General features: G+C 41.4%; 2 protein-coding genes across 2 annotated transcripts in view; one reads left to right on the top strand and one right to left on the bottom strand.

The window, feature by feature from the left end:
- The window catches only part of rb1 (retinoblastoma 1), a 123360-nt gene that overhangs the window by 85826 nt on the left and 25148 nt on the right, over window positions 1-12386 (top strand). The window contains exon 18 of the mRNA XM_060936128.1: window positions 9430-9545. Coding sequence (XP_060792111.1) covers window positions 9430-9545 — 116 coding nt within the window. The remainder of the gene's footprint in view (window positions 1-9429; window positions 9546-12386) is intronic.
- Window positions 908-3960, bottom strand: lpar6b (lysophosphatidic acid receptor 6b). The gene has a single exon (XM_060936129.1). It carries the CDS (start codon window positions 3394-3396, stop codon window positions 2362-2364), a length of 1035 nt encoding a protein of 344 aa, XP_060792112.1. The 5' UTR covers window positions 3397-3960; the 3' UTR covers window positions 908-2361.

Below are 12386 nucleotides of genomic sequence, written 5' to 3'. Positions count from 1 at the left end.
AAAAGTATTGAATTTAGCAGCACTCATTCGATGAACCATGTTGGGAAAAAGTCAATGGATTTTGTCATCCAGCTCATACTGCATATACTCACACGCTCTGGTTCGAAATGTTGTTCCAACGTTCTCCTGTGCTAACACAGTCTTCTTGAAAACATTTCATGGTTTTCCTTTTCTCAGTATTGGAAAAAAAGTTATAGGTTGCAGAAATTATATCCTATACTAGAGGAAAAGTGCATTTAACCCTGCATGTTTGAGAAAATTATTGGACTTTGGATTTAACTTTGGACCATACGGTGACTCGACTTAAAGGGCATATCCTGGACCGGTTTCGGGTTTTTTTTTATATGAAAGTATGTTCCTTTACACACACATCCAGAAGGGTAATTTTGCACAAGGCCGTCTGTCTACAGCAGAAAAAAAAATAAAATAACAAAACGCGTCTGGAAAAATCCCAAGGGAGTCTGGAGCCAGATTCGTGATGTCCCCTGCGGAAGCGCCAGCAGGCTGCGAGAGCTTTGCACGGTTTCAGTGCACAGCCTGTGTAGACCAAGCACTCCCATTTCTCTCTCATTGTCCAGTCTTTTGGGAAACGATGAGTACTAATCCCATCAAGATTGATGTTGCTACACCCTCCTACGATACACCTGTTAACCATTTTAATAATTATGCGATAACGTTGAAGAAATTTGCAGAAAACCACCAGGTCGTTTTCTCATAAACAAACCAGCGCTGACGTAGGATTCAGAAGGAAGCGTCCCGCACGTGACGTCACGAAAATCAGTGTTTGCCGGGAAATCCAAATGCCAAGTTTTTTCAGAGGCGGACCAATTCGCCTCAAATGGCTTGATTTCAACTGAATTTTTCTGGTATTGCGCAAGGTACAAAAAATTGCAGAGAATGCAGAATGTGACAGATATTTGACCAAAGTTTAATATAAAATAGGAGAATTACATTGATCTTGCTCCTGAATTTACCCGTCATATGCACTTTAAACTTTAGATACAGAGGTGCAAATCACAACCCACTATTCTCAAGGCTATTATATTTATTATTAAATTCTTAGTTGTTAGCTGGTTGCAAAATTTCACATAACTGAAAAACAAGCAGCCTGTAAATATCACCTAATGGGTTCTTTTTGTGGAAACTTCATGAATAAAAAGCAAGCATGTTATTGTACACACTTAAGTGTGCTGCGCTCTGTCCAGCAGTGCTTTAGTGCTTGGCGTGATGTTCCGAGCGATGTTTGTTTCTCAGTGGTGTTGCGGCAGCTGTGCAGGCGGAGTGGGACTTGTTTTCGTGCACCTTTTGGTGGGGCTATGGCTGCTACACCATTGGAATGACATCCTGACCTCTGTTTGGTGGATTCCCCCCCCCAATAATTGTAAAGTGACCTTGGGTTTTGAGAAAGGTGCTATATAAATAGAAATTTATTATTATTATTATTATTATTATTATTATTAAGTAATTAAACTAACCCAGTTAATCAGGAGGTCATGGATTACAGCTTGAAAGTTCCTACACACTCTAATCAACTCAAAACTGTATAATTTAAATGGGAAACATGCTTCAGTTACATTGTGTTCATCATCATCTCCACAGGTGCCAGTAATAGTGGTATATGTGTTTTTGTTGGAAAATATATATATATTTTTTTCTTGATGAGGGATTTGTTTTTCTCCAAATACATTTTTTCAGTTCAAGGTTGTTTTTTTTTCCTCTTTTTTTCCCCCAGTGTGCGATGAAGTGACTTGACTAAATTGTGGATTTTTCTAACACTTTTTTTTTTTTAAACTCATCGTTACAAGGGGTGCCAATAATTGTGGAGGGCACTGCATATGGCAGTACATTTTTATATATAAAATCATAAAATAAAATCCATTCCTGTAGGATATGCAGGCAAGATTAATAATTGATCAGTTATTCAGTTTGGGATGCAGAGATGGATGGCGTGAGTATAACATTTATTAAACGTGTGCACAGTAATACATCAGGTTTGTTTAAATGTGCTATAACGTCAAATCTGGGCAGCCTTAAGCCTTACACAATTTCTTGGGGAGGCAAAACAATGTAAGCTACTGGTATTTTAAACACATTTTAATGGTGTTTTTAAATCATGGTGTTTTAAAACTCATCATGTAAATTTTACATTTGTTTAAAAATAAATAAAGAAATGAAATGAAACGACGAGTTTGTTTGTGAAGATACCCATGACGACAATACAGGGAAAATCCAAATTTTACAATCCATACATGCATAAATTAACTTTTTCTTATAAATGTACATTCCATTTTGAAGTATACACTGGAAAATATTGTTCTGTACTTTTTTTTTTTTTGGTTTGGCATAAAAATCTCCGTTTCCTCATACTGTAGATTCGATCAATATTAATTTGGCCATCACATGCTCTGCCCTGTTCTCAGGAGGCTTGTTGTCCGAACCATTACAGTGTCTCCTGGCGCTTTTTGAAGCATCAGATTTGCGCTTAAAGCAGTTCTGGAAGGTTTCTGAAGTGAAGTAATAAATAACAGGGTTGAAGCAGCAGTTTGTCACTGCAATGCATAATGCAATGGGGTAAAAAATCTTGACAATATTCTTCACGGTGCAGTTATCAATAGCTTCACTGCGGACCAGGGTATAAAAAATTAGATTAACGTTATATGGGATGAAGCAAAAGCAGAAGACGAGCAAGTGCACAACAATCATGCGGAAGATCTTGGCCTTATTCAGCTGCCTTTCGCTTTGAATAGTATCCAGGTTTCTCAGCGTCCTCAAGATCATCATGGAGCAGAAAAGGTTGATGAGCAGTGGGATCATGAAGCCCAATGTCTCCATGACCAACACCACTTTGTATAGCTCGGATTTCCACTGACTGCTGTTGTAATTTTCAAAGCAGTAGCGAGTGCGATCATGCTCGTTTGTCGTTTTCAGCTGTAATCCAGCTGCCAAGCTGACCGAGAGCACAAGCAGCCAGACTGAAGAGCAGGCGATTTTTGCATTTCTTCTAGTCCTCAGTGACCTCGAGGCGAACGGGTAAACGATGGCCAGAAAGCGATCCGCACTGATGCAGGTCAGGAAAAGGATGCTGCCGTACAAGTTCATGTTGAACAGCGCCACGGTGATTTTGCAGAATTCCGGCCCGAAAGTCCACTTCTTGTTGAGAAAGTAAGAAATCCGAAATGGCAGACTGAGGACAAAAAGCATGTCGCATACGCCTAGGTTCAGCATGTAGATGGTGGTTTCATTCCTTGGTTTCAGCGTACAAATGAAGATGTACAAAGCCACCATGTTGAGGAGCAGCCCGAGGATGAAGATGATGCTGAACACCGAAGTGTATAGAGTGTATTTAAACTCATCCTGTACAAGGCAGATGTTCCTGACAGTGGTGGTGTTTTGCATTGTCAGTTCAGAGATCTTTTTTAAGAAATATGTATAGAGGTTACCTTTTTAACCTTGTAAAATATCTCCGTAAAATTGTACATATCCACAGTTAGTCCTGATTGTAGATTTGGCGATGTAGCGTTCCTCAGCAGGTTTATTTTTTATTTTATTTTTTGAAAGTTCTTACAGCGGTTTTGAGAACATGATCCTGCACGTCTGATCTTGTACTCGTGCTCAACCACACATTCACAAGGCCCTTTGCATCTTGATTTCTCAATGGGTTTTATTTCCCCTCCTCTTTATGGTCCAGTCAGCAGGATAGAACGCCATCGTTGTCAAGTCCAACGTTTCAAATAATTATTCTGCTTTTCCCCCAACCTTCTTTCCTGCTTTGGTTATTATTAAGAAGAAAATGCCAAAGTCTTGTCTTTTTTTTTTTTTCTTCTTCAGCCAAATTGCTTTTCTGATGTCCTGCTGTTCTTGTCGTATGGTGTTTTAGCTTCCTGTCTGTTTCTGTGCCACAATCCGAGGCTCCTTGCTCCTGGCTGTGCTGTTAGTGAAATGAAGAAACGGTCTTCTCTCATCAACAGGCAGGCTTGAAGGGGAGGAGCTTCTGCACGTTGCTCCTCTCTCTTCCTGCACCCCCGTCTTTTTCTAGTTTCAGTCCTATTTCCCATTCAGAACTTCCTGTGTATTGTGATGGAGCCCTCTAGACTTGTTCTCTGCGGTGAAGAATCAGTGAGAAATGAGAACGCGTCCAAAGTTCAAGTACTAATCAAGTCTAGGTTGCCTGGGAATGCACACAAACACCTTGAAAATTTTTCATGAGCACATTTTAAAAACGTTGTGAAGACATGAATGTCATCTAGGCGTTAAAAAGAAAGGCGGGGAAAAGCACACAATAGGGTTTGCTCTCCAGTGATTCATCTTTACCAAAAGAACTTGCTAAACTTTGATAATTGTAGGTGATTATGTATTTGAAAATAGTCAAATGTCCTGTGCGTGTACTTCAGTATAGTGTGGTTTTATGTCAACACACGGGGGTTTCTTTTTATTTATTTATTTGTGTGTTGGAACTCAACTGACCTAAAATTTGTTTCGATGCGTAATCGTGATGTCAGTTGTGATTAGTTTCCACCCTATGGTACATTTGGGGAAGTTCCCCAGACCATAATGTAATGATGAGAACTTTTAAAAATGGCTTTTGGAAGGGGGGGAACACGCCCTCTTGAACTAATTTTAAATTGGAAAAAATCCCTGTGTATGGTGTGTTAATGCTGTGTTTTGATTTTTTTTTTTTTAACATACTTTTATGATAATTGTAGTCACATTCAGGGGTGCTGTGCTTTTGAAAAATACAGTGGTGCTTGATAGTTTGTGAACCCTGTAGAATTTTCTGTATTTCTGCATAAACATGACCTAAAAGATCAGATTTTCACACAAGTCCTAAAAGTAGATAAAGAGAACCCAGTTAAACAAATGAGGCAAAAACATTATACTTGGTCATTTATTTATTGAGGAAAATTATCCAATATTACATATGTGAGTGGCAAAAGTATGTGAACCTCTAGGATTAGCAGTTAATTTGAAGGTGAAATTAGAGTCAGGTGTTTTCAATCAATGGGATGACAATCAGGTGTGAGTGGGCACCCTGTTTTATTTAAAGAACAGGGATCTATCAAAGTCTGATCTTCACAACACATGTTTGTGGAAGTGTACCATGGCACGAACAAAGGAGATTTCTGAGGGCCTCAGAAAAAGCGTTGTTGATGCTCATCAGGCTGGAAAAAGTTACAAAACCATCTCTAAAGAGTTTGGACTCCACCAATCCACAGTCAGACAGATTGTGTACAAATGGAGGAAATTCAAGATCACTGTTACCCTCCCCAGGAGTGGTCGGCCAACAAAGATCACTCCGAGAGCAAGGCGTGTAATAGTCGGCGAGGTCACAAAGGAACCCAGGGTAACTTCTAAGCAACTGAAGGCCTCTCTCACATTGGCTAATGTTAATGTTCATGAGTCCACCATCAGGAGAACACTGAACAACAATGGTGTGCATGGCAGGGCTGCAAGGAGAAAGCCACTGCTCTCCAAAAAGAACATTGCTGTTAGTCTGCAGTTTACTAAAGATCATGTGGACAGATGAGACCAAAATAGAACTTTCTGGTTTCAATGAGAAGCGTTATGTTTGGAGAAAGGAAAACACTTCATTCCAGCATAAGAACTTTATCCCATCTGTGAAACATGGTGGTGGTAGTGTCATGGTTTGGGCCTGTTTTGCTGCATCTGGGCCAGGATGGCTTGCCATCATTGACGGAACAATGAATTCTGAATTATACCAGCGAATTCTAAAGGAAACTGTCAGGACATCTGTCCATGAACTGAATCTCAAGAGAAGGTGGGTCATGCAGCAAGACAACGACCCTAAGCACACAAGTCGTTCTACCAAAGAATGGTTAAAGAAGAATAAAGTTAATGTTTTGGAATGGCCAAGTCAAAGTCCTGACCTTAATCCAATCGAAATGTTGTGGAAGGACCTGAAGTGAGCAGTTCATGTGAGGAAACCCACCAACATGTCAGAGCTGAAGCTGTTATGTACAGAGGAATGGGCTAAAATTCCTCCAAGCCGGTGTGCAGGACTGATCAACAGTTACTGGAAATGTTTAGTTGCAGTTATTGCTGCACAAGGGGGTCACACCAGATACTGAAAGCAAAGGTTCACATATGTCTGTGAAGATTCTCAGTCATTCAGGTCATAGTAAACTGTGGGTGGTAGAAAAGGGCAACTGGACTTGCTTGAAGATTCTTGAAAACGTTTCACCTCTCATCTGAAAGGCTTCCTCAGTTCTGTCTGACTAATAAGGAATATCAGATATATCCTCTCATGGATCAGAATCAGAATTCTGATGACAAGCTCATCTAAGGTGTCGTTGAGGCATCATGTTGGTGTGGGTCACTGGAGGCTGGGTGTGAACGGCGAGTCATTAGGGTGATCAATGGATTGCCCGTTTGGGTGATCAATGGAAAGCTGACTACAATGCGGTCTTGGGCATGCTTCCCAGACGGCTGGGTGCACGCCAAGACCCAGCTGTTTTCGGTGACTCACAGGAAGACAGATGCCCCTTTTCCACCAAAGCAGTTCCAGGGCTGGTTTGGGGCCAGTGCTTAGTTTGGAACCAGGTTTTCTGTTTCCACTGACAAAGAACTGGCTTTGGGGCCAGAAAAACCGGTTCCAGGCTAGCACCAACTCTCTGCTGGGCCAGAGGAAAGAACCACTTACGTCAGCGGAGGGGCGGAGTTGTTAAAAGTCCCATGGCATGAAATTTTCACTTTGAGGTTTTTTAACGTTAAAATGAGTTCCTCTGACCTTCTCAAGTCACCCCAGTGGCTAGAAATTTCATAATGTGTAAACCAAACTATGCCCAATATTTGAGAATGGCGCGTCAAAACGGCGCGTTGAGAAGCTCTTCCCTTGCCGACGTCAGCAAGGGAGATTATCCCCACGCCCCCCCCTCTGGATTCCCACCCACTGTATGGATTGCCCGCCCAGCTCAAAAGTTGCCACCAAACATGGAAGTTGCGCTGTACATGGATGTGACAACACAGAAAGGAGTCTGTTTTTACTGCCGACGGGAGAGCCCCTGAAGACGCAGTGGCTTAATTTTATTTACTTCAATAATACGCCGTCGAGTCTACCTAAGACAGTGTATGTTTGTCGGAAGCATTTTCCTGATGAATGTTTCCACAACTTGGGACAGTACAGGGCAGGTTTTGCACATCAACTGTCACTGAAGCCTGGGTCCGTACCAAGCATCCCTGCCGCATCAGCCACAAACAGCGAACAAGTAAGTGTATAACTGTTAAGTCGTTTTGCCGTGTTTTAAAATCGGTGCGTTAGCCTTGCAATGGCTACATTAACTGTGCAGCTAACCGCTTCCTGCAGTTAGCCAGGTACTCTGCGCTACAAAACCAAAAAGCATGCAGCATGCTCTGTTAAACTGAGTTTAGTCTGGAAATTGACTGTAACTTATGAGCTTATGTTTTGCCGTGTTTTAAAATCGGTGCCACGTTAGCCTTGCAATGGCTACATTAGCTGTGCAGCTAACTGCTCCCTGCAGTTAGCCAGGTACTCTGCGCTACAAAACCAAAAAGCATGCAGCATGCTCTGTTATAATAGCCAATCAAAACAGTTTTTACAAAGACACCCACATTCTTTTTTTTAAGTCACTCGTTCATTTTATTTGTTTGTTTGTTCAGTAAAAAGCCAAACATTTGTTGAATTTATTTTATTTCCTCGCGTCGCACCTTAATGACGTCAGCGCGTGGTATTTTTCCCTTCGCGGTTTGTTCCTTCTCTCTCGCCATAGTAAGACACTCACATCTGCTTGTTCTGACCCACTGGAGGTAGCGTCACAGTGCTGTTAGCCAATCAGAGGTAACACGTTTACATGTCATGAATATTAATGATAAGACCCGCCCCTACCCTCTACCCTTCCCCGCCTCCTGCTTCTCATTAGCAAAACGACGCACTGGGAAAAGCGCTGAAATGGGGCTTTCTCCCAGGAGGCTATATCTACGTGCCGAGGGTTCATTTCGAGAAAGGCTGCGGATATAACATCCGGAAACCTCCACGAGCCCGTTTAAAGCATCAACAAACCACCATGCCATGGGACCTTTAAGACCAACAACAATAACAAGACCGCGAAAGATCGCCATTTTTAAGCGACGAGAAGCAGCAGCTGTACAAACGCGAAGTCATCCATTATTATTGTTTTTGTTGCTGCTGCTGCTGCTTCTGTGTTTTTGCTTCGATATTCGCGCCAAGGTTTATGCAAACGTAGCGACGTAACTGACGTATACAGCGACATAATGACGTAGCTTCCCTTAGCACCACGAGCTATGGAAAAGCAAACTTGTTCTCAGCTGTCTTGCAAGTTGAACGAGTTGTGAACCAGCACCAGCACTGGCCCCGAACCAGCCCTGGAACTGATTTGGTGGAAAAGGGTTAAGAGAGAGTCAGCTTTTCATTGATCACCCTAATGGGTAATCCATTGATCACCATAATGACTCGCCATTCACACCCAGCCTCCAGTGACCCACACCAACATGATGCCTCAATGACACCTTAGATGAGCTTGTCATCAGGATTCTGATCCATGAGAAAATATCTGATACTCCTTATTAGTCAGACAGAACTGAGGAAGCCTTTCGGATGAGAGGTGAAACGTTTTCAAGAATCTTCAAGCAAGTCCAGTTGCCCTTTTCTACCACCCACAAAGGTTCACATACTTTTGCCACTCACGGATATGTAATATTGGATAATTTTCCTCAATAAGTAAATGATCAAGTATAATAATTTTGTCTCATTTGTTTAACTGGGTTCTCTTTATCTACTTTTAGGACTTGTGTGAAAATCTGATGATGTTTTACGTCATATTTATGCAGAAATATAGATAATTCTAAAGGGTTCACAAGCTTTCAAGCACCACTGTAGTCATGGGATGATCGCTGTCCAAAAATTATTCAAGTATCACAGTATTAATAAACCGTTTATAAAACTCACAACCTGGCGGTGAAAATTAAAGTGGGGGGGAAATTTAATGCAATTTTATTTTATTTTATTTTTTTATTTTTTAAACAAAGGTTTTTAAGTTTGCAAATTATTGAACATAAAACGAAAACAAGATATTCCTCTGGTCTAGTTGTTGTATTTATTACATTGTTGTTATAAGCTATAAGACAGTGGCCAAGAGGAAAGGCAATGCATGGGGTGGAAAAAGAAAATCGAACTAGCACGTTCTTCGGTGTTTTTCATCACCATTGTGTATGATCAAGTTCAGAGCAGAGGTAGTAGTGCCACTGTATTTTACACGAATAGCCGATTATACAAGCCTCTGTACTGGAGTAAAGAACATTTATTCAGCACATGTTTTCTGATTCACATGTCCACACGATGTCCCTCAGCAGATCCTTTTTTTTTTTTTTTGAGGATTTTGTTGAACGAGATCTTGTGAGTAAATATTATTAACACCTTGTTTGTTTGTCTTGTAGGATTCTCTCCTGTTTGAGCTCCTGAAACAGTCTCGTGAGGATGGTCCTGGTGAGCAAGCAGAGCCTCCTGCAACACTGAACCAGCCTCTGCAGCACAACCACACGGCAGCTGATCTGTGAGTCGACCACAGAACTAAAAACCGTTTACTACAGAGCGAGCTGCTTCCTCTCACTCCTGGCACTCTGTTCAAGCTTAAAGTACGAGAATAAAGTGAGATTCACCCAATTGAACTTCTCAAAAATGCATGGGGTAGCTGAAACCCATCAGGTACCCGCAAGACTGTGTCTGTGTCACGCACAACACCGCAGTTCAGAGGCGGTTCTTCATGTTTCTGGTCGTGACAGCCAGAACTAGGGATGCATTGATACTGACGCTGGTATCGGGTATCAGTTCCCCGTCATTCATTTACTTATGCTTGTAAAATGCAAACATCTGATACCACATAATGATGTAGATAGTGCGTTGCGTAATGCTGCGTTCAAGACTTGTCGTTCCTATAACCCGTAACAAAAAAAACTACCAAACAGCTCTCAACTTGAAATTTCAACAGCTCTACTTGTGGTTATCTTCTCAATTACCAGTTCCTTCCCTGTTCATAGTGTGATGTCAAATCAGCATGGCAACCCACACTGTGAATAGTGTAAAATCCCCCTTCTCTCCTTTTAAATTAGATTATAGCAGTATTGCCTTTGTGTCTGTTAATATACAGACAGAGTATCTGGTTAAATCTACAACACTGACCGTGCTAATCTGTACTAAGAGAGTAATCCCCACCATTAGCATTATCGCTAATGTTAGCCAGCTAGCTTGTTGCTATTGTTGCTGTACTGCAGTTTCAGTTCCAAAAAATTGTATGCATTATGTAGAACAGTACCAAGAATCATTCATTACATTTATGGCATTTAGCAGACGCTCTTATCCAGAGCGACATACAACATACCGGGGAACAGTCGGGGGTTAGATGCCTTGCTCAAGGGCACTTCAGCCATTCCTGCTGATCCAAGGAATCAAACCGGCAACCTTTTGGTCCCAAAGCTGCTTCTCTAACCATTAGGCCATGGCTTCCCCACATTCAGGCCTAAAAGTAGAGCGAATGTGCCAAGGAACAAAATGACATCATTACAACCTGCCAATTACCATATTGCATGGCACCAAGAGTGCAGCATGAGCCGAGTGTGTTGTCTCACTAATGAACAGACATCGCTAGCACAGCCCAAATGCCGTGAACACCCAAACCGATCTAAAATGGGAAGGAGCTGATGTGCGATTGACTGTAACAAGAAGTTCAGCTAGTCCAGCGCCTTTCACCAACCCAAGGACGCTTTCCAGAGTAATGGCACTACGGAAAGAGAAACGAATCCAAGAAATGAAAATGTAACCAGTAAGGGACGTGGGAAAGGAAAGAACAAAACAATTTACATGAGCATAAAGGTAACAGGTGTGTTCAAAGTATTGAAAAAGATCCAACAAGATGAAGACTGTACAAATAAATTCAACAAGAAATCAGACCTTTCTTTTCTTTCGACAGCCTGTCAAAAGCTAAAGAAAAGAGACAAAAATGGAGGTAGTTGTATTATGTTTAAAGGTCAGAGGCAACGGTCGGAGGTGAAACGTAGAATATCAACTTTATTGTCTAGAAGAACGACCCAAAAAGCGAATTCAATCTTCCTGGTGTCTAATTTGCACCCTAAAATTGAATAAAACGGTTCAAAAAATCCGATTAAATTCTCAATGGGGGGGGGTCCATTCTGATCGAGCTGTTTACATGAAGAAATTTCATTCCAATTGAAGTTGAAATCGATTGTTAACGGATTAATAGGGTCCATGTAAACGTACTGTTCCATTTGATTAATTAACTTTATCTTAATCAACTAAATTGCAGGCAGACTGAAAGCTTTGATCAATGGCAAACAGCAGGTTTCATGAAAAAGATGAAATTGAACAAGCCTCTGCTTCAAATTTGATCATCACTTGTACACAAAGTAAAGTTACTTTTCTTGGCCCAACATAGGTGGTTTTTTTTTTTTTTTTTTGTGTTGCGATTTCATTCATTCATTGCACTCCAGAATGGTTATTTTTCTCAAATAAACTTGTAAATAGCTGACCTGAAAATTGAAAGAATGAATGTTGACATTTTAGCTGCATGGTTTGCCTGGGTGTGCACTTCCTGTTTTTTGTGGCTTTTTTTTTTTTAAGATTAGGCTGATACTAAAATGACACGTTCTACTTTGAAGATGCAGATAGCGATTGCTAAATCTGGGACATTGAGTGTTCGTCCGGAAGCACCACAGCAATGCAGAATTTAGATATTACTCTTGTTACAGCTCATTATCAAAGCCATTGTTCGTTTAGCTAACCGGCTAGTGGCTTAGATTAGATTAGACTAGACTAGACTAGACTAGACTAGATTAAACTTTATTGATCCCTTTGGGCGGGTTCCCTCAGGGAAATTAAGATTCCAGCAGCATCATTACAGGGAAAAGAAATAGAGAAAACTTCTAGATAAATTAAAATAAATTAAGTATTTACATATACAAATATAAAAATAATAAGATATGGGGAAGAGAGGAAGGGGGGAAGGTGGGGAGAAGGGGGGGGTGGCGGTAGGAGAGATATTGCACATAGTCTGGTATTGCTTATTGTTAGGCTAGGCTACTGCTCCTTCCCGTCCTCTGTCCTCCTGTTACCCTTCCTCCCCCCCAGAGAGGAGTTGTACAGTCTGATGGCATGAGGGACAAAGGAGTTTTTGAGTCTGTTCATCCTGCACTTGGGAAGGAGCATTCCGTCACTGAACAGGCTCCTCTGGTTGCTGATGATGGTGTGCAGAGGGTGACTGGCATCGTCCATGATGTTCAGTAGTTTGTCCATAGTCCTCTTCTCTGACACCATCACCAGAAAGTCCAGCTTCATGCAGACCACAGAGCCGGCCCGCCTGATCAGTTTGTCCAGCCTGGAT

This window comes from Neoarius graeffei, chromosome 12, assembly GCF_027579695.1.
Source record: "Neoarius graeffei isolate fNeoGra1 chromosome 12, fNeoGra1.pri, whole genome shotgun sequence".
NCBI classification, from domain to species: Eukaryota; Metazoa; Chordata; class Actinopteri; order Siluriformes; family Ariidae; genus Neoarius; species Neoarius graeffei.
Note: the sequence above shows the minus strand (reverse complement) of the source record. Positions and strands in the feature narration are given on the sequence as shown.

Bases quoted from the DNA above. Each gene is read 5' to 3' on its own strand.
- lpar6b (XM_060936129.1), bottom strand. From the start codon at position 3,396: ATGCAAAACACCACCACTGTCAGGAACATCTGCCTTGTACAGGATGAG.